The sequence below is a fragment of the Typopeltis vanoorti genome, chromosome 17, assembly GCF_054136105.1.
Source record: "Typopeltis vanoorti isolate ZY-2024b chromosome 17, IOZ_Tvanoo_1.0, whole genome shotgun sequence".
NCBI classification, from domain to species: Eukaryota; Metazoa; Arthropoda; class Arachnida; order Uropygi; family Thelyphonidae; genus Typopeltis; species Typopeltis vanoorti.
The window spans coordinates 16,407,075-16,430,682 of NC_143565.1; the positions used below are offsets into that span (position 1 = coordinate 16,407,075).

The 23,608-nt window shown below is 34.2% G+C and overlaps 1 protein-coding gene across 2 annotated transcripts in view; it reads right to left on the bottom strand.

The window, feature by feature from the left end:
• Positions 1-23,608, bottom strand: part of Pect (phosphoethanolamine cytidylyltransferase) — a 241,938-nt gene that overhangs the window by 115,833 nt on the left and 102,497 nt on the right. Inside the window, exons 9-10 of one of the 2 annotated variants that reach the window (XM_090407731.1) lie at positions 19,826-19,888; positions 4,635-4,727 (exon numbers count right to left, since the gene is read on the bottom strand). In XM_090407731.1, the coding sequence (XP_090263857.1) occupies positions 4,635-4,727; positions 19,826-19,888 (156 nt within the window). The remainder of the gene's footprint in view (positions 1-4,634; positions 4,728-19,825; positions 19,889-23,608) is intronic. The other variant, XM_090407732.1, reaches the window with a different exon arrangement.

The window sequence follows — 23,608 nt, forward strand, 5'->3', positions numbered from 1 at the left end:
ACAATATTTGAACCTAGGTCTCTCCAATTTAGAACCATTATAAATAAACAGCGAAAACATAACCATGTATAGAGATATATATAGTTTTCTTATATAGTGAAACCTGTGGAGTATCCATAGCTATAGAATAACATGTATACCACATTAAATAACTTTCTATTATGTAAATATTTTGTTTTATGTATCATAAGACATCATCAGTACAATTTTCAAACAACATTAGGAAATGAATTAAAAAACAGTAATGCGCATGCTTAAATTGGAATCCCTCTACATATACAGTTGCATGTTAATGTAAAACTAATGGGCTGAAATTAAAACTAAATTAAATTAATATATAATAGATAAATTTATTTAATACAATTGAGGATAACAATTTTCCAAACCTCACCTTTATCACCTAACCTAGCCAACCTTTTTCTTGAACATCTTGAAGAAAGAATTTTCACTCTTGACCCAAGATCAACAATGTGGCTACAGTACATTGATGACGTTTTTGCAGTTTGGAGCCACACAGAACCGGAACTTTACACATTTCTACAAAAAAATCAATACCCTACATCCTCGTATCAAGTTCACACTGGAAAAAGAATAATCAAACGGTATTTCCTTTCTTGATGTACCCATCCAACATAAGCAAGATGGATCTGTTTTCACTTCTGTCTACCAAAAATCAACTTTTTCAGGTCATTCTATCCACAATACAACAGCTCACCATCCATCTCAAAAATATGGCATCATAAAATCATTAGTATCCAGAGCATGCAAGATTTGTTCTTCAGAAGAATCTCTAAAACAGGAATTGGAAATTGTCAAAGAAACAGCCATACTAAATGGATATAATCCAATAGTAACCCAAAAAATAATCCAGGCAAGAAGAAGCCTGCAGGACTCCTACACCATATATTAAAGCCATCTCTGAATGTGTGGCAAAAATTATGAAAAAATATCAACTCACTGCTGCCTATAAACTCATCAGCCAAATTCAGAACTAGCTACCTTCTCCAAAAGACAAACTCTCACCAATGATGCTACCAGGTGTATACGAAGTACCATTTTTATGTAACTTGTCTTACTATGGACAAACAGGAAGATCTATAAATAAACATATTTCTGAACATCAAGACCACATCCGTCTCATCAAACATCGCAAATCTGGCCTTGCATAACATGGCATTGAAAATGCTAACCACAAGATCCAATGGCAAAATGCTAAGCTACTACACACGGATCCATATATAAACACGAACATCCATATAAAGAAAGTGCTGAAGCTTTAATTCATAGACCTAATCTTAATCAGAATGACTGTCTTGCTATTTCAAAGTTTGGGAAATTGTTATTCTCAATTGTATTAAATAAATTTATCTGTTATATTTTAATTTAATTTAGTTTTAATTTCAGCCCATTAGATTTAATTCATTAACAATCAACTGCATATGTAGAGGGATTCCAATTTAAGCATACGAACTACTGTTTTTTTTAAATTCATTTCTTATTGTTGTTCGATAATTGTACTGATGATGTCTTATGATACATAAGACGAAAAATTCACATAATAAAAAGTTATTTACTGTGGCATATGCAGTGGCATCTTAATAAGTTTGTGCACCCATGGGCTAAAAAAATTTGGTGACTTAATCACATTGGATTGAGTAATAATTAAATAATATATATATGAATCAATGGCACCCCTGGGCTATAGCCCATTTAGCCCAATGGATAAGGAAGCCCTGGGCATATGTGTTATTCTATAGCTAGATACAAAGCTTGTACTTTAATGCAAGTTAACAGATGAATTGAAGAAATGAGGAGGAAGGTGTAAGAATATTATAAAAATATATATCAGATATATATATATATATAATCTTTATGAAGCACATAATTTACCTTTCATAATAAGTATACAAAAAATTAATTATTCACTGAATTTGGATGATGATATTCAAATTGAATAATTGTTCTGAGAAATTTCATATAATGTAAACAACTAAAAGATCAAAAGTGAAAAAACAGAGAAAAAAAAAGAAAAGTGATGATCTGCATTTTCATTTATAAATTCAAAGAACAAATAATGCATTTGGGCTATTTATGTGCAATTTTTAAAAGCAAATTAAATAGGAAAAACCATAATATAATAATATGAAAGCTGATAAAAGTGAGAAACTAGCTGAATAAACTTATAACAAGAAAAGGAATTAGGCAAAACACTTATGGTGTATACAAGAGAAGGTTTAAACCAATTTTAATATGGATTGAAAACTTGGACTAGAAATAAAACTTTTATAATCGATTAAAACCACTAATATGAAAACTATCAATAGTAGATTCATAATCAAAATGAAGATATTAGAGAGTAACTTGACATTACTGATATTCAAGGTATAAGCAGAACTAATCTATGATGGAAGTGGAGTGAAATATTACAGCGTAAGTAAAATTGGCAGGAAAACAGCTTATAAAAAATAAAAAAAATCACATTAGGTCTTTGGTTAACAACAGCAACTAATGCATTCTGGCATGCCTCAGAAGACAGTAATATAACAGCTGACTATATTGGAAAAGACCTAACAAATAATAGCCAAATTGGGTTAGCCTCCATAGTGCAATTGGAAGAACAGCAGAACATTGCGCCCTTCGATTGGAAAAGATTTGACTTCAATTCTCATCGTGATGAGGGGAATCCTTATATGGGCTTTTTCAATTGAAGGTGAGTTAGCCAATCTCATATGGAGGGAGCAGGGTTTTTTCTTCCAGAAATTTGGGTTTTTCATCCCACGTACAAATCAGCCTTCAGAACATGCAATTTACGGGCAAAAAATAGATGGCATTGATGGTAGATTCTCCTACTACATTTATGTTGTAGTAGGAGAATTAAGTAGTAGTGGAGAGGGTGAGATGTATTTAGTGAAGTAGAGTGCCCTCCTGCGATGAATCCTTGGACTCCCTGGAGGCGCCATATAATAATAATAATAATTGAAAGAAAAGTATTAATGAGTTGCAAAGAGTTATCACTTGGTTACAAAGGAAATTATAATAAACAAGAAATTATGGTTGATGCTAATCTTTCATATACCCTTTGATTTTAAAAGTACTATCTTTATATGGTGGTTCTTTTGAGAATTTTTTGATGTTGTTTAATCCCTCCCCCCCAATGAATACCTATGAAACAGGTGAAAATTCTACAAATAATAAGTTTAAACATGACTTTTCCTACATTTATATTTTGCTATTTCTATGCATCTTCTCATGCTGCTACTATCAATAATAGACCTTCATCCCTATCAGAAGGTTATGGTTGGTAATAAATAATTAATTATTTTTTATGTGGCTCTCACCCAAGAAAGGCTTTTAAATAAACCTAATATCTCAATGGAGTAGCGTGTGAATCCATAGTGCTCATCTACCTAAAAAAAAAGAGCACTCTTAAGATCAATTCAAGTACCAACTAGAGGAACTTTTTCTAAGAATTTCTTCAACTGGTTCTCAAGTTAGTTGATTTCTGGCATGGGCAAGAGGAATTTTTTCTCCTGGAATTTCATTTTTTTCATTCTGTAAACTGACAAGTGGTGGTTGACATGTGACACCACGAAATGGTGTCACTTGTCAGCCATCTCTCTCTCTCTCTCTTCACCGGATGCTGTGTATAATTAGTGCTAGTCTTGGGCAAGCTCTCTCTGATTAACTACCGGTGAAAGTGAACTAACCCCCCCCCCCCTCAGTCTCCAAAAGTTAGATAGGGCTAAAACGGCCTAACCTACTTCCTGTTAGGGAATAAAAAGCATTACAGGTCTATAGTACATTTGTGCTAGGATGGACTACAGATTTTTTTAATTAATTTTTTAAATATAATTTTATGTATTTTTACATAGTCCAGAAATCCCGCTCTAGAGACCAAACATGAAATTTTTCAAGCTATTTCAGACATCTAATAAGTGTGATGGTGGTCGTACACTGGGTGCTGAAATTGATCTCTCACCTCAAGACAATCACAAACATCTATGTACAAGGATTCGAACCCATAGCCTGTAAATAGAAAAGTAGATATGCTAACCACTCAGCCAACCAGGCTGGTGAATTCATTCATTCATTTCATATAGTGATTCAACGGCTGTGAGCCCCCTTTACGGGGAGGTATGGCACCACCTCAATCCCCCTATTTTTATCTGGGCTTAATAGACCGGATAAAAATAGGGGGATTGTGTGTGTTCAAGGGGCCAGTTTGCCTGCTTGTGGGATGAAAAACCCTGCTGTCCACGCCCAAGACCGGCTAACTTGGCTATGGCTGAGGAAGATCCTTAAGCTCCTCACGTTGTTGATGGAAATCAAACCTAGGACACTCCTTCCCCAGGCATATGGTTGCGAAGCGCATAGCCACCAGGCTAACCGCACAGATGCTGGTGAATTAAAATGCCTACATAAAGTAGGCATTCTAGTGCAATTCTTTTTCTAGATGTAGAAATTTTGATTTCATCATATACTACTTTGAAAAGGAAGTAGTATTTATTTTTTGAAACCACAAGTGGCACAACATACACTGTAAGCTATACAAATGAGTTATATCTATCTTCTTTGTGAATGAAAAGTGGAGTATAAAGGATTTAAAAATATTAAAAAACATATATTATTCAAACCTTTGGTTCTTTGCCTTCAGCAAACTGTATAATTTTCTGTGTTGTGGGCAAAAATTGAGATATACCCGTCCAGGGACTATGAGCTGAAGAATCCTGTAACAAATTAAAAATGATGTACAGAAGATGTCATATAATAATAAAAAAATGCAATATAAATTATATTATAGGATTATTATTATATAATTATATCTATATTAATTTTCTTCCCAATAAAAGTTTATCTATTTTTAGGATGCGTTTTTATTATGTTGAGCCCATACACGAGAGGTTGGTTAATCAACCTATAATAGTTAACCTGTATGTCACACACACACACACACACAGTTGTCCAAGGGCATATAAATCATAAATCCTGTTGCAAATATTTTTTTTTTTCTAATGGAAAAAATGTTTTTATTTGTTAAGGTGTTAGTTGATTGATTGAATATCAGGAATATCTGTGAATATACTGCCAAAGTGAAAAAAAGACTATGTATAAAATAAAGGTTACTGATTAGTTGATCTTGAGTAATTTTTACTGCATTATGAAAAACAATCTTTTCAAATGGAGGGAGAGGGAAAAATCTCTGTACAGTATCAGCATAAGCTAGCATGCACACAGAGTGAAATATAGCAACCAATTTTTATTTATTGATATAAATTTACACGTTAATTTTAACTTTACATGTTAATATTCTGCTGGTAGTGGTCTTCAATAGCCATAAGTAAATTTCTTCTTTCAGGCAACTGACACCCATATTATTATATGGAAGTGAATTTTATGACTAGAGTACCATCATAAAATTCACTTCCATGTCTAAAGACACCTTTTCCCCCACACAAACTAATTTTACTCTCCTTATGCACCTTTGCTCAATGAAATTATTCTTGCCTAATTTTAAAATTGTGTTTATAACAAAATATTAAAGTGATTTGCACAATCAAGCCATTTCATATACTTTCTAAAATAAATTCAACAGTTTCGGACTTGTGTGAATTTTGAAATGAAATGCATCCACAAAAAGCCTGGTGCTTCATATTCAACTATTATCAGCCAAAACTAATCAATGAAAATGAATTAAAAATAAGCTTTTAATTCATTATAAGTGTCACTTCATTTTTATTAAGTATATTCAGTGAGAACTGAATATAATTAATATATACTATTAGTACATACAAATCTGTAGAATAGCATATCATATTTTCCATTTCACTAACTAATCATATTGTTTTATGCACCAAACAGCCTGACCATAATCTAGAATATGAATCTGTAACCTTAGCACCTCCATAGTGCAGTTGGAGGAATGATGGGACTCTTCAAATGGAAAATTCCTCTCATCGTAACGAGAATCATCATGATATGAGGAATCTTTATTATTATTATTATTATATGACACCTCCAGGGAGTCCAAAGACTCATTGAGGGAGGGCACCTACTCTACAACTTTCTGTCTCCACTAACTACAACGAACCACCAAACACCACCACTAGTATTTTCACAGACAATCACAAACATCCATGCCCATGGCAGGATTAGAACCTGCAGCCTCTTCACTGGAGAGCTGACATGCTAACCACTCGGCCAGTCAAGCTGGCTTTATGTTGACTTTTTCTATTGAAAGTGAATATGCCAATTTCAGATGGAGGTTTCCCCTCCAGAAAACAAGGTTTTTTTTTTTTCACACTGCAAAACATGAAAATTGCCCAAAGAACACTCACAATTAACAGACAAAAATTACTATGCATTGGGAGTGGGGTTATCTGTCAGTTTCTGTTGGGACAATTGTTGATAATGAATAGATAACAGATGGCACAGTTGATGGTGGATTATACATCACAGAGTGGCTTCCTGCAATACCACCGGGATAAATAACATTATCCCAATGGTACTGCAGGGCACTGTAAGAAAAGGACCTAAAATTGAAAAAGCATGTGGTGAAAAGTGTTTGCCACATGCTTTTCAAAGAGTATTGCTACAAATGTGGATGTATAAATTTGTTTCCAATTACTATATTTTTGTTTTACTTCAGTTGCATTCCATGAAAGAAAAGAAATCCAGGTTAAAAATAGGGGATCAGAAGAAGTGTATATAGTAGAGGTTTCTTGCTATCAAAGAAATATTGTTTCTATAAATTGAAAATTTCAAAACTTTTAAAAATAATTCTTTAACATTAATCTTTAAACTCAGTAAAAGTGGTGTGCTTCCCTGAGTTCAAAGTTAAAAATATATTAGTAAATAAATCTATTTTGACATAAGATTGGTTTAGAATTAAAATTTGTCAGACAGAAAACTCAAGAAAAATTATTTAGTATAGTTAACTATATACGAGGTGGTATCAAAACGTTTCGACACTAGCTCTGTTTATGAGAAATTACTTTATTTATCTACGTTTACACACTATCACCTTCAAAATAGTCCCCTTGCATATCAATACAGCGCTCCCAGCGTTCTTGCCACTTCTGGAATGTGTCCTGGAAGTCTTCTTTTCGAAGCATGTCAAGCACCTTCTGCGATTCGTGCTGGATCTCTGCAATGGTGTCAAAACGGTGACCTTTGAGTTGGATCTTCATTTTTGGGAAGAGGGTGAAGTCTGCAGGAGCCAAATCTGGCAAGTAGGGTAGGTTGAGAAGTGAGATCATGTTGTTTCTGGCGAGAAACTCACATGTGAGGAAAGCTCAGTGATAGGGTGCATTGTTGTCGTGGAGCATCCAGTTTTTTGCACGCCACAGATCTGATCGCTTTTGCCGAACATCCTCCCTCAGACGCCTTAAAACCTGTAGAACTCGCTATTGATGTCTGGCCCATGAGGATGAATTCTTAATGCACAATGCTGCGAATGTCGAAAAAGACGATGAGCATGCACTTGGTCGCGCAACGGACCTGCCTCGCCTTTTTCGGTCGTGGAGATGATGGGCTCTTCCACTGTGAAGACTGTTGCTTCGTCTCAGGGTCGTACCCATACACCCAAGTTTCGTCACCAGTAATGATCCTTGAAAAGAGTAAACATGAATTTCACGTTTGCTCTTTGTTCTAACTTGCTGTCCATGATAAAATCGCAGATGTGGTCAGAATAGCATCAGTTGCACATCTCCCGATGTACACAGGACGATGTCTTTTGGCACACTGACTTATGAAGGTAGGTGCTCCCTGTGACTGCAGCTTTGTGCTGCCATCTGTTGGCGTGTTACAAACCTAGTCTCGAAACTTTTTGATACTACCTCGTAACTACAATGAATATTATTTGTACACGTGAGAATGCATTTGTACATATAATGTATCAATATTTTCTGAAGAGAAATTTAATAACAGGAAAAAGTCAACTATCTTCTTCAACAATGTGCTGATATCTGGAGGGGGGGGGGAGCTTCAATATACTTCTTGTAGGTTGATCCCTAATATCCCATTTGAGGCTGGAAAGGCTCAAATTTTTTTGCTACAGACCTGCTATAGTAAATGTTTATTACATTTATATTAATTCATATTCATTTCAAGATATTGCAGATGTTCATGTCAAGAAGAAGAAGTTGAAATTATTGTTAATTCTTGTTCTATGGCAAATAGAACATTTGTTGAGTTGAGCTTGTTGAGATCACCTGGAAATTAACTGAATACGAACTCCCAACCCTATGACAAGCAAGGTTGGAAGTCTATGTTCTCATTCAAATGGTCATATTTGATATGAAAATAAATATAATAGCAGCTGCAATTCCTTATCATGATTAATAACTTAGAAGTGTTTACTATGGAAATGAGATTAATTCCATAAGGTTAAAACCTAAAGTTATCAATAAGTAATAAATTAATATTACCAACTGAAACACTATTTTATCTCCATCATTCATGTTACTTTTGTCTTTTTCATTTATGTATATTTGCCTAATGGTCTGCTATATCCATGTAACTTATTGTTCTGATGGTTTACAACAACATAACAGGTAAAAAAAGTAAGTACTTTATTATTATTTTGTCACCAGTTAGAACAATCATGATGCAATCACAATAAGCACACGAGATAAATGAGTAAGGTATAAAACATTCAATCTATTATGTCTAGTTCCCTGAATGAACCCTTTGAATCTCAAGTGTGCTGAGCATGTAGTTTGATATGCAGATTTTCTGTTTGTATTTCTAACTACAAAGTTTTGGTGGTTCACTCACTGAGTCTAAAGATCCACTAAAAGAAGACCTTTTCTATGCCACTCAGTATCTACATACCTATCAAATCTTGCCTTGACCACATTCACAACATCCAATGGTAGCCCCTTTCCACACTCACCATGAACAAAACCTGGAATTAATTTGCTAATCCTTAATCAACTTCCACAGATAAACCCTGAGTTCTCCATCTACTGCCATGAGTTGAAAAACATTACTTTTATATAAACTGTAAGCTCTCCTAACTAGTTTATAAGTTTTTATTATATTTTTCATCAGTCTTCTCAAACTTTGTAGAATAGTTTCTCTTTAATCTGCCTTTATATGCAAAATTCTACAGAACAGACATCGTTTTGGTCACTCTGCTGAATCTTTGAGTTTCTCCATCTCCATGGAACACAGACAACTATATCTAAACATAATAATCCAGAGCTGTTATCAAAGTCTTGCAAAGTGAAAATTACTTCCTTATTCCTACAAGTCAGTGTTGTCTTAGAGAGCTTTTGGTACATCACTCCAAATGGAAGCAATATTCCATGGTTTGGCAGATTTAGGCTTTATATAGAGTTAGCAGCTGTGAAGGTGTGAAGTAGCGTCTTGTGCAAAAAAGTATATGAAGTTTTTTTGTTGGCTGTAGAAGCTATAGTTGAAATGTGGTTGTGCCAGGAAAAAAGTGGAGGTGCAGGTCAGTGAAAAAAGAGAAATCTGATTGTGTTTGGATATCTCAGTATTACTGAAGGTAAGGGGGAGATGATGCCAGCTCGTTCTTGCGAGAGATCAGACAGAACTGAGTTTTGGTGGCATTGAAGTTTACAAGGTTGTCCTTGTCGCACTGGGATATAGCTAGGAGGGGTCCATGGTCATGGTAGATCTTGAGGATTCTAATACTTGAGCATTACAAGGTTTGTTGAAAGAAAAGGATGAATGGAGTGTACTGTCATCAGCAAAATTATGGACAGGACTGGAAGTCTGTGAGAGCGGGTCATTTATATACAAGAGGAAGAGAGTGGGTGAAAGAACAAAAGCCTGGGGTACTCCTGCACTGGTGGGGAAATCTGAGGAGAGTAAGCGTCAACCATGACATGTAGTAAGCAAGCAGTGAGAAAGTTGCCAATCCAGTTGCAGAGTGGGGAAGGCAGACCATTGGATGACAATTTGTTGAATAGGTCCCTGAGTCAAACCCGATCAAATGCATTTTAAACTGTTGAGGGCAATCATGAGTTTTCGAAATTTCTCCATGGCTGAGTACAAAGATGGGTGGTGAAAGCAAGATCAGCTGTAGATCGCGAATAGTGGAATCCACACTGCGTCACTGATTAGTTGGTATGACTCTAGGTGGTTTAAGAGTTGGTTGTTCATGACCTACATAATTTTGAAGAGAACAGAAGTGAAAACAATTAGATAGTAGTTTGTTGGTTGACTTTTATCACCTTTCTTTGGGATGGGATAGATGTGGACCTGTTTCCATGTTGTTGGGTAGATGCCAGTTGAACAGGATAGAGTGAAGAGGCGATACAGGACAGGTGTTAGTTCTGGGGCATAATTTTTTAATACAATTGGTGGAATACCATCAGGACAAGATACCTTGTTTGTGTTCAGATTATTAAGGATTCTTTGGATTTCTTTTTGTCGGAAGATTATGGGAGGCATGAAGGGGCTGTTCTTGGTGGAGTGGAGGGAACTTCGCCCAGGTCATCAATGCAGGAACTGGAAGAGAAGAGAAGAGTGATGCAAATAAGTTGACTTGGTCTTTAGGTGAGGTAACTACAGTACCATCTAGATGTGCAAATGGTGGAAACATGGGTGGGCAGAAGCTGCACCCAATGACCTTGGAAAGGGACCAGAAGGAGCAACCGCCATTTGGGCAGGAGGCAAGTTTGCAGCATTTGGCGCTTTCGAAGTCTGACTTGGACTTGGTGATGATTCTTTTGCAACTGTTGTGAGCTGCAGTATAGGCAGAGTGGACAGCTGGAGTTTTAGTCATAAGCCATTTGTGGTAAGCAGAGGTAAAAGTTTTTTCTTTTACAGTATTGGCATACTTTTTTGAGAACCAGTGGCTAAGAATTTGGAGTCAAATAAGGGATGAAAGCCTTCATTCCTGTGAGGTTGATTTCTGTTATTCAGTCTGAGCAAGTGTTTGGATCAGAATAACTGAAGCAGTAGTTGGACCATGGGAAGGAGAAATAGAAGTCACAGAGGTTCGTCCAGTTAGCAACCTTGTAGTACCAAAGGACATGAGGCTGTGAACTGGTGGGGGAAGGTTATTTTGTGGCAAAAGAAACTTGTAGGAGGTTGTGTCCGATTACCAAGAGGAGAATCAACAACCGCAGTATACCTGGAAGGAGTTATTCTGGTAGTAATTCCTACCAGAATAACTAAAGGAATAGCCATAAGGCTTCATTTTGGTGATGTAAAATTACAGGAAAAGTGGATACCGGAAACCTTAAGAGAGCAAAAAATCTTGTTTGGTACTAAGGAAATTGAAATGTCAGCAAAATGTATTTTTCATAAGTGAACTCTTGGTCATTACATAAGAGTAATTACTAAAGGAAGAGCCATAAGGTTTCATTTCAGCAATGTAAAATTACGTAGGCAAAGTGGATACTAGACCCAACATTATTTTAAAGCCGAAGGTTTGTAGAAACTATGAAAGTTTGATAAGGTGACCTGAGAGCTTAATTGACCTAGTCTCTGAAGAGAACCAAACAGTTCGAAAGAGCTGTCAGGTCAGTGAAACCTTTATCAAATGCACTAATAAAAGGCAAATATATGGATGCTTAGGCAGCACTCATGTCTTTTAAAGACTGCAAGCTAAAACAACTCGGGGGATGTCGAGGATTGTATTCCCATAAACTCTCAGGTCAACTTACAAAACTTTCATAGTTTCTACAAACATTTGGCTTTGAAATAATGTTGGATCTAGTATCCACTTTGCCTATGTAATTCTGGTAGGAAGATTGATGATCTGAGATAGATCATGGCTGATGGCAAATGTCCCAACATCCCTGCCTACTTGATCGGGGAAACTGGAGAAGGGAAGCTAATATGAGTTGCGTACATTGAATAAGGATGACTCACTATTGGAGTATTTCGACTGCAGAAAATCGAGCTTTAGAGAGAGACAGTTGAAGAGATCAGAGTGGTTCATGGAGTTTGAAGAACAGAGGGGAGCATACGAAACAGGCAAGTTGATTTGATATCAACCTGACATTTTCGTATTTTGAGAAATTTTGAGCGAAAGCAGATCAAACAGTGGAATTCAGTCTATGTCGGTTCTGACAAAGATAGCTGAAAAATGTGAATAAAACCATTAACATACAATGAATTAAGCTTGTTAGACAATTAAGAAAACTGTTCATTTAAAAGAACTGAAAATAAATACAAGGGTGGTCTGAAAAGTTCTCAGCCTCGACCATAGATGGTAACACCATCGGCAAGATTTTTTTTCCCTAAATTGGTACAACTGTCATAAGCATCCATGTGGAATTGAAAGTCATTCTATTAAGTAGTTAATAGAGTGACTTTATACAGTTCTGAAGCAAAAGTGTTGTCTGTATCCCTTGAAATGGATAAAATTGAGTACTGTGCAGTTATAAAATTCTTGGTAAAAGAAGGTTTAACGCCAAAAGAAATTCATAAAAGTTTATGGGCACTCTTCTCCTTTGTTTTTGACAATTAAGAAATGGGCTGCAGAGTTTAAACATGGCCGTACCAGCCTTGAAGATGATCCACATGAAGGACGTCCAAAAAGTGTAACAACACCAGAAATTATTGATCAAGTGCACGATATGGTATTGGATGATTGATGAGTCAAAGTGCGTGAAACTGCTGAGACTATAGGCATTTCAAAAGAATGTGTAGGATATTTTGCATGAAGAATTGCAAATGAAAAAGCTTTGCGCAAGATGGGTGTCGCACTTGCTAACAGCAGATCAAAAAGCACTCATATAAAAATCTCTGAACAGTGCTTGGAGTGTTTTAACAAGAATAAAACTGATTTTGTGCATTGATTTATTACTATGGATGAGACTTGGATTCACAATTATACACCAGAATCCAAACAGTGGACAGAAGCCGGTTGTTCAGTGCCAAAGAAGACAAAGTCGGTTCCATCAGCAGGAAAGGTCATGGCATCAGTTTTAGGATGCTAAATGCATTTCATTTATTAATTATAATTAATTATTAACTTATTAAATATTTTGAAAATAATTATTTTCAAAAAGGATAAAACAATAGCCAGGGAATATTATTCTGATCTTTTAACCAGACTAAACGAAAAAATTTGTGAGAAAAGACCCGGTTTGAAGAACCAAAAAAATCATCTTTCATCAGGACAGAGCACCTGCCTACAAAGGTGTTTTGGCAATGGAAAAATTAAGGGATCTGCACTATGAATTGTTGGAACATCCACCCTATTCCCCATATTTGGCTCCCTCTGACTTCTATCTCTTTACAAAACTAAAACTCTTCCTCGCTGGTCAGCATTTTTCTTCGAATCAAGAGGTGACTGCAACTGTAGAGGGCTATTTTGCAGATCTTACTGAGAATTACTATAGGGACGGGATAATGGTGCTGGAGCATCGCTGGAATAAATGTATTAGTCTTAAGGGAGATTATGTTGAAAAATAAAATAATATTGAAATTATAAATTTGTTTTTTCATTGTTAGGCCGAGAACTTTTCCAACCAACCTCGTAATAAAAGAAACAAAAGAACCTGTTATATATAACAAGTATACTTGGTAAGCCAGCAACATGATGGTGTACTGGCTGTTTCATTTAATGTTGTCAGATGTAGGACAGAGAAAACTACCAGTGTGCTTGCCTACATGGTTTTAATAAACAATGTGTTAAAAGGAACTTGGTTGGTTTTTGAGAGTAGTGAGGTACTAATTCATTTTGTTTAATAGCCACAATGGTCAATGTAGATAGGGTCTTTTTGTGTTTATGGCATATTGGATGATTGTTATCGTGCGATTCAGAGCAACGTAATTTGATTTTGTTTTTTCATGGAAAACGATAATGTGACCTGAATTTCAAGGTGTTTGGAGTATATTTCATGCAACAATATCTTAGTGGAACAACAACAACAACAACAAAAATCCCACTACTATAAGATTTTTGTTGCTGGCATATTGGATGCTTCTTATTGCTAGATATTCAGAGCAATGTAATGTGGTTTTGCTTTTTCACGGAAAACGATAATATGACTTCCATTTCAAAGGTGCGTTTGGATTATATTTCCTGCAATGATATCTCATCGAATATCAACAAAAACAGAAATCCTGCTACTGAGATATCCTTACATGTAATATAATCCAAACACACCTTTGAATTTGAGGTCACCATTATAGATTTTCAAGATAACTGAACCAAAGTACGTTATTCTCTAATGATAAGAACCATCAAATATGCCATAAACACAAAAAAGAACCTCTGTTTTCACTGTCATCGCAATTAAACAAAACAAATTACTCATTACTCTCAAAAAAACCAACAAAGCTTCTCTTACTACACCATTTCATAAAAACCATGTGGCAAGCACACAGGTAGCTTTCTCAGTCCAACATCTGACAACATTAATTGAAAAGGCCATCACATTGCTGGCTTGCCAAGTATAATAACAGTTTTTTTTTTTTTTGTTCCTTTTATTTATTTTCAGTTCTTTTAAATTAACAGTTTGTTCAATTCATTTTTTGTTATTGGTTTTTATTCACATTTTTCTGCACTTTGATAAGTATTTCTGCACTCAGTTATCAATTCTTCATGTTCAACACTTCTAATTATATACTGTCTCAGCTCTGATCAAGTCCTGTACCAAGTGCTATGTCATCTTTACCTTCAAAAAATGCACACAGGTATATCAAATTAATATTTTGATATAAAATAAATCTCATTTAATTAATATCTTTTTTTTAGCCTAGTTGTCATAGAGAGGCTGCTCCATTCAAAAATAGCTTTACTTTTCTAATGTAATATACAATTTTAAAAACAATTTTTGCAAACTTCTTAAGCATAAAAAGTAGAAATGGTTACTCAATCATTCCTCCCTTTTATAAGAGATTTATGGTGGGAAGGTACAAATCATCCTATGTTGTGCTTTCATGCAGTGGAAATAATGAATTCTCTTGTGTATTCTGTTTGTCATGAGTGCAGAATAAATTATCTTGTACTTTCTGTTTGCCTTAGGGAAGATATGTCACAAGCTTTCCATTGAAACCAAAAGAATATTATTATTATTATGTGAGACGTCCAGGGAGTCAAAGACTCATTGAGAGAGGCTGTAAATTACCTAACCCAGCTATCATACCTTCCCCTAAATTCATTTACACTAGATTCACTCACTACCCCTAAGGGTAAATTATTCCACTCACTCACTCATTGCTCTCTGGGAGAAAAACCTAGTTCTTACCCCTTTCTTAACTGAGAACAACCTTAACTTCCATGGATGCCCCTATGTTCTCTTCCCGCCTTCCATATAACGAAAAATTTCATCATTTGAAATGCTATAGCACCCATTCAAAAGTTTATAGACCTTTATCATATCACCCCTCTTTTTTCTGTTAACCAGAGTCTGCAATCCACATACTCGCAATCTGTCCTCATAATCTAAATCCCATAATCTGGATATAATCTTTGTAACACTTCTTTGCACCCTTTCCACAGCTTCTTTATCCCCTTGGAACCTGGGAGACCAAATCTGCGCACAGTAATCCAGCTGTGGTCTTATCAAAGCCTTATAAAGAGGCAAAATTACTTCCTTATCCTTACATGTCAAGGTTCGCTTCACATAGCAATTATCCTCTGAGTTGTATTTGCAACTTTTGCTATGTGACCTTTGAACTTTAAATTCTTATCCACCAATACACCAAGATCCTTTGCCTCTTCAGTTTCTCGTAGCATAACCCTGCTAATATAATATGCTGCTGGAACCTAATCACATCAAAGTGCATAATTTTACACTTACTAACATTAAACTGACAGCCATTTTCATTACATATACAGGAAAAATAATCTTTTGGTTTAAGAATATATAAATAATCAATAATTAAAATAATTTATATGTTTGTATGATTACATTACATTACATTTGAATGAAGTGAATTAATGTGATACTGTAGTATACAAACATGCATTATTGCACATTTATGGAAGTGGAAAAGGAAAGGTATAAAGAGATCTGTTCATAAAAAGAAAAAAACTAATAATTTAAGAGAATTTATATATGTAATTGGTACAACAAATTGCACATTCTCATAATTGATCATCATCATCATTTGAAGGGACAGAGTCCTTGTTGCAATAGCAAGTCCAGTCCATCAGGCCTATCTTCACTTTTTCCCTTTTCCTTAATAAACTTTTAATAAACTGAAAGAAGTTATTTAAAAAAAAAAAAATAAAAAATAAAATATTTTTCCCCTGTTATATTCCCTTCTGCTATATTTACTACCATTTACCTATGTCTCCATATGTCTTTAGGAATTTCATTTTCTTTCATATAATTATTTTCTTCAATACTTGGCTCTTTTATTTCATGCAAGATTTCTTTATTTATTTTTCCTCTTCACTTTACTCCTAGTGTAATACTCGCCAATAGCACATTTCAAATGCTTCAATTTTTTTCCAGTCTTCTGCTGTAACAGTTCAAATCTCACAACCATATAAGAATACACTCCACACAAATAATTTCCTTATATCTGTACTAATCAATGCATACTTTCTTTAATATTTCTTTCTACCATAGCAATTCTTTATATTTCTAACTTACACCTTATATCTTTGGTTCTGATCTTTTCACAATTATTTTGATTTATGCTGCAATTCATACTGAGTCCATATTCAAGTAATACATTTTTCATCCACAGTATTACCTGTTTTCATCCTACTCATTCTCAGCTAATAAAGCTATATCACCAGCAAAATGTATTATACATATAATAATAATATACATAATAAATAAATATACATATCATATGTATATGTACTCAACATACATTTACTCCCTCTTTTTTTTTTTTTTTACTTCCATTCTCTATCTACAGACAAAAACAGAAAGAATGATAAAACAGAAAGAATGATAGTGTACAGCCGTGTTTTAACACCTTCCTTTATTTCTGCAGGTGCTTCATTTTTTTTTGTATTCTTATTTTCATTTTCTGATTGGCATACAATTTATTTATTAGTTTTCTCTACCTACAGTTAATTATATTATTTTTTCAGTAATGAAAAAAGCTTGTTTCATTATATGTTATCAAATGCCTTTTTTCTCCAAAATTATAAAGACAATGTATGTAGATTTATTTACTTCCCTTCCGTCTATTATAGTTCTTAAGGCTAGCACTGCTTCTCAAGTTTTCTTCCAACCCTGAAAGAAGTCAGTTTAGATGGTATCTAAACTGACATTCATCTAAATAACATTCAGTTTTTTATTTGGTTCTATGCTTCACTATATTTAGCATAATCTTTGAATCATGATTGAATAAGATTAGTTTTTAATCATTCTTAAACAGTTTTGCATCCCCCTTTTGGATACACTGTTACTGCCAGATTCTTGTAGAAATCATTCGCTTCCTTCCCTCCTCATTCATAGATGAGTTAAGTGGACAGAGTCTCTATTATCCAACTAATAGGCTATGGTTTAAATTTCAATGTGGCATGATTGTCTGTGAATATTTTTAGGTGGTTGGTCTTTATGGCAGGATTTCCAGGTTATCTAACCCAGTTTACCCATGGTACTTAATGAATAATAGTTTCACATTTCATTTGTGGGATGCACAAATTCTTTTGTAGAATGATTCAGGATTATGGATCATTGAAAATTGTTCTGAGACAATCTTGCATTCCATAATACTTCTATTCCTTTTGTCCAGGAATGAAAGAAGAATCCTTTATTTTGACAGTATTGTTCTAAGAAATCCAAAATTGGTGGGAATTCTAGCCAAGGCAACAAAGACCATGATGCCAGTAATTATGCCTGTTAATTATAATTAACAGTGTATCAATAAACATTTTAAGCATTACAAATAATCTAAGCCAAACATCATGACACTATACTTTGAAAGGAACTTGAACAATATAACTTGTTCATATATTATTTAAAAGCTAGCGACAACATCTAAATTTTTTTTGGTTTCCACAGATAAAGATAAACAACAATAATATCTATTAAGAAATAGAACTGAAGTAAAGATATCAATTTATTTATACAAAAAAAAAAAAAAAAACGTAAAATCTAAATAGATATAAAACTTTATTAGAGGATTATTTGCAAAAGGAAAAAATTAAACAGAAATTGACAGCTGGTCCCCACATTAACAGCATATCCAATTACTGATGCTGTATCATAAAAATGTTAACCAGAAATGTAAATTAAAGATAACATGACTTAGAAGAAAAAGCAAGAGAAAAAGTATTTCATATTTGTACATGTATTTATTTTCAAACTGATGCCACTTGTAAGCAAGGGTTAAGAGAGAAAGAGGCAGATGAAATAAGAGAGAAGTGGAAGGTTACTGTCTTAGAAACAATGGAAGAGGAGAGGGATAAGGGATGACTGATGCCAATTCTGCGGAACAGCAGTACCTGTGCGGAAAAGGCACAAGCAGACCTTCTGTGAGCCTGCGAACAGAGTGATTCACAAGATGGGGATCATTGATTAGCTGAACTACCCTTCTGGATAGCAACAAGGAATTTTTGTACACTACCCCAAATGTGAGAATAACATTCTAAAGTGAATGGATTTGGGATTTGCATAAAACTAGCAGCAACAGGCAGAAACTAAAATGAACAGAAAATGATAGCCTTAGCCTTCCTCAGCCTCCAAAATAACTTTTGGAGGCTGAGGAAGCTAGAGATTTGATGTGTTTGTGACAAGAAATGCTAAAAAACAAAAACTGGTCTTGTTTAGTAAGGTGGGTGTTATCAAATGTTCAATATATTATTATTAAGGGTGGGTAGAGAGTGTTTGGGAGGGGGGGAAGAGAAGGGATTGATGGGAAATCCCTCTCCTGACTTTTTCCCACCAATCCCTCCTCTTCCCCCAAAAAATAATGTCTATTTTCAGATCTATCTCTCACACCCCCTCCCTCCCCCTCCCTCCCAAACACTCTCTACCCACCCTTAATAATAATAATATTATACATAAAATGTATATCGCCAGGATAAGGAGACAGAAAACAACATCCCAAAAAGGTATGTCTGAATTTTCTTCCTATATTATTTTTCATATATTAGTTTTATAACACTTCAGCAATGCCCTAAGATTTGAGTAAAGAGCCAATGACATTGTAAAAAAAAGCGGCACTGCTAAAAGAAAGTTGGCTATATCAGCCATTAAAATAATAGTTAATTTTAGAGGAGTAACATGGGAATTTTCCCAGAAATAATACCTATAAGAACTAAGAATTGTTTTGAAAGAAAAAGAACAAGACTAAGTTTTGGTGGCATAGAAGGTGAATAGATCATTGCCCTGCAGATGGATATTAAATGGAAATTAGTGTTTAGGGCAATGCAAAATATCTTCAAGTTTGGAATGTTTGGGCTCTGTCAGGTTTCTCAAATAAGTAGGAGGAATGGAGTGCAATCATCAGCCAAAAAAGAGAGAATATTATGAAGTGCAATGTTATCACTAGATTCAAGGAAATTCATTCAAGAGAAGATCCAGAATATAATGAACCTTTGTGCTCTAACAGATATTTCTACTAATTAAATGAATACATAAAAAGTAATCCTTTACTATATAAAATTAAATGTGAAGAAAATTGTTTAATTTTTTCTTTAAAGTTTCATTTTGTTACATTTGTAGTGAGAAGTTAAAAATATTTTGTAAAAAAGAATTACACTAAATACTAGAATAGAATTTTACTGCTACAATTCATGTTTCTATAATTTTGGGAGTGCATTTACTAAAATTAAAACAACAAAAGCATCATAAAATTACATATCTTTTTGGCTGAATTTGCTAATTTTCTTATCTCTTTCAAAAAGCTTTGTGGATAAAAGGTTATTGCAGTACTGATGTGTTAGAAAAATAATAGATCAACTAAATAACTTTACTTGGTCAATGTATTGTTTTTTGCTACTTCCATATCCATTTTGAAAGAAGAATGGTTTTGTCAGCTGAAAAGAATAAAAACTAAGCATGAAATAAATGACAATATTCACTAAACCTTAAACACTATTATAAATCGTATGAACAAAACCTCTGGATTTTTTTTTCTTGATAAGAACATAATATAAATTGATTTTCACATATTTTGCATATGAAAATCAGTTTATAATAGTATAGCTGACATAAAAAAAAAAAGTATCTTTCCATGCTGAAGTAATTGTAATATACAACTACTAAGATTATGTTGAATCTGATGGATGTGTACAACAGGCTACAGAAAACACCATCCCACAGTTATCAGCAATATTAGTTATGATGAAGATTTCTAAACCAAAATACCCTGGTACAGTGAGTTCTCACTATAGTGGATTTCCTTTTACTAGCATTGACATATGGCAATATTACCCAAACTTTCAGTACTCACATATCCCTTTTAAGATTTTAGTAATATCAGTGTACCCCTCTTAGATAAAAGCAGTTTGGGAAACATGATAATATTTCATTCAAACATAAATAATTATAAAGTTATTGATTTTTTATTATTTGTGTTATAATAACTTACAAACATGAGAAATATTTTAAATACATTTTTGTTACACAACTTCAATATAAAGTGGAAGCAAAAATTATAAAATTTAAATTTCAATAATAAAATAAAAAGTTTAAGGAAATGAATGAAATTGTTTATGTTGGGAAAAAAGTCAGTTTCGTGAAATCTGGTTTCTATATTTGTTATTTTTAGCTATAGATGAGGGAAGGGAAGGAAAGCACCATGTCAAAAAGGACAGTTTCATTTTTGCTTTTGTTTTGAGGTTCACATGCACAGAAAATGCATGCACAGTAGTGAAACGATCTCTCTCTCTTAGGATTGTTATAATTGAGGTACAAATAGTCCTGAAATTTAGCAGTGAGTTCTGACCATGTGGTTCCAAATAAATGGATAATTTAACATTTTAGTGCAAACAGTTCAAACAATGCTGTTGAAACATGATGGTGTCATCAAGCTAAATCCAGCTTTAACAGAGGTCAGTCAATACATGCCAAGAAATACATTTTGTTTTAAAATTCCTTTAGTTATCAAAAAATTAATTATAGAATTGACCTGCATTTCTTTACAACATGTTGACCATAATATAAAAGAGGAAGAAGTAATCAAAATTAAAAAAAGAATGTGCCCTATATCTCCTAAAGACCTTTTTGCATATCCCCAGGGGTATGTGTACCAAACTTTGAGAAACAGTGACATATGGGATGTTGGCTGGGACTTTGCAGAAGTTTGTTATACTTAGTGAACTGACTGTAATGGTGTTTGCTACAGTCTACTCTTATGATGGCAATAATTATAAATAAACTGATTTATTATAATAAACCAACAAAAAGGAACAATGAAAACTTTAAGAATAATGATCTTCTAAAAGACATTCACTATAAAATAACAAATTAGTCATACAGTCCCTATAGGTTTACTGTAGTGAGAATTGACTGTACAAAGATAATCCACTGTATATACAGTATGTTGTATATACAACATGCATATACATTGTATATACACTGTTGTATATACAATGTTGTATATACACTGTATATACAACATTGTATATAAACTGTATATACAACATTGTATATACAGTGTATAAGCATGTTGTATATACACTGTATATACAACATGCTTTCTTTTATGTCAATCCCACCCATGAAATGTTGCAAATGTATAGACATTTTAATACTATCCATGGGCCCCAAGAGACATACTCAAGCTGCTCTAGAGACCAAATATGATACTTATTTTAAGACACTTCAGGCATCCAGTAAGGAGGATAATGGACTTACACTTGGCATAGAAAATCATCTACCGCCTAAATACATTCACACGTACACCCAGCCTATTTCAAAAAAAAAAAAGGAGATAAAAAGTTTACTGTCAAACGACCAACCAATGGTTATCGCCTCAGTCCTTTCCAAAATAATAGAGAAAGTCATCAATAGTCAACTTCTCCACAATCTACAAGTCCACTACTTAATCAGCAACCACAAATGGCAAAATATAGATTTTACCATTCAAGATCTATGACTGACTCTTAGCATGCATCATCTGCCACTAGATATATGCCATGGAAAGGTCAAGAAATGTGTACTGTCACTCTTGAGATTTTGTTTGCATTTGGCATTCAGGCCTGATAAGCAAATCGCCATCCTTTGGTCTACCTGCTGCCCTCTCTAACTTGGTAGTTAGCCTTCTCCACACTCACTCACCGTGTGTCAATAATGGAATGCTCTGTCTCTTTAAGCTTGGCCAACAATGCAGAAAGTGCCTTATAAATGCAGAAAGTGGTGATAGAATAGAAAGGTCTCTGTTCTATCACCTACCCCCTCTTTCTGCTACACATAAATGACCCACTCTCCACCACCAATCCTATTCACAGCTTTGCTGATGATAAGATTACTTTCATTCTTCTTACATATTTGACAAACCATACAGTGCTCAAACATCTTGCTCAAGCTTCAAGATCATTTTCAATCAGCACCTTAAACATTGATCTTTATGTATCCTTCAATGGGGCAAGAACGATCTGGTCACCTTCAATGCTGCCAAAATACCATTGTGCCTTTTCTCTCACAAAAGTGATCTCAGCTCACTTATCCTTACTCTCAGTAATATACAAATCACCAGCTACTGGCATAAACATCACTTCCTCAGAATCAAAAAAACTTGGCACTCTCTTCCACTTAATATGCTGCAGTAAACTACTATTTATTGACCTTCAAAACAACGATCCTTAAATTAACCAATCTGTGTAAGTCAACTGGCTTAGCTTATGACAGAGCACCATGTAATTGTAATTCACTTATCTGATGCTTCAATTCTTAGAACAGCAAATTACTTTAATAATTTACTTTAACTGCAGTTAGATAAACAGTAGATTATTATATTTTAACCCACCCAGCTACTAACTTCATATAAATCCCAAATCCTCCCTAAAATTCTCAATGTTGTTCAGAGTAAAGCAAGTTTGAGCATCATCTTGAGTAGCAGAGGTAGTAAATGTGTTTTGCTCAGCTATTATTTTTTTAGCAGATATTAGTTAAATCATTATATATATTTGATGGTATTTTGTTTATTTTTGACAGTGTAGTTAAGTCATTTTGTTTAGTTATCTATTATTAAGTAATATTCTTTTCAAAATCATTTTTTGTTATGGCACCAATATGCACAAGAAAAATGGTGATGAAGACATTGGTGTTGGCTGATATCAATGTGAGTGATTTAGTTCAATATATTCGTTGCTAAGAATGAATGGTTTGTGGTATGAAGACAAGAATGGAGAGAATATCTGTTCATAAATGTTTTGTAAATGAATATAAGAAATGCAAGTCATGAAAGAATGAAGTGACTGATAATAAGGATAAAAGGCAGGACTGTAAAGGTGTCGTGCAGAATACAGTAGTGGAAGCAACGAGTGACAGTGCACAAAACATGGTTAAGAGTGTGAATGAAGTGATTGAAAGTTATGTGGATGATGAGATACTAGCACAGAAAGAAATTGCATGCTTACGTGAACTCCTTTACTGGAAAAACAAAATGTGAGCTCAAGCAACTGAAGAAATAACTGGCGAGTAGTATGGAAGGACAGAGCACGAAAGAAAGCGTGAATGGGAAAAGCATAAAAGTGCAAGAAATTGAAAAAAAAAAGAGATAGTATTGTATGGGGATTTGATGATAAGAGGTG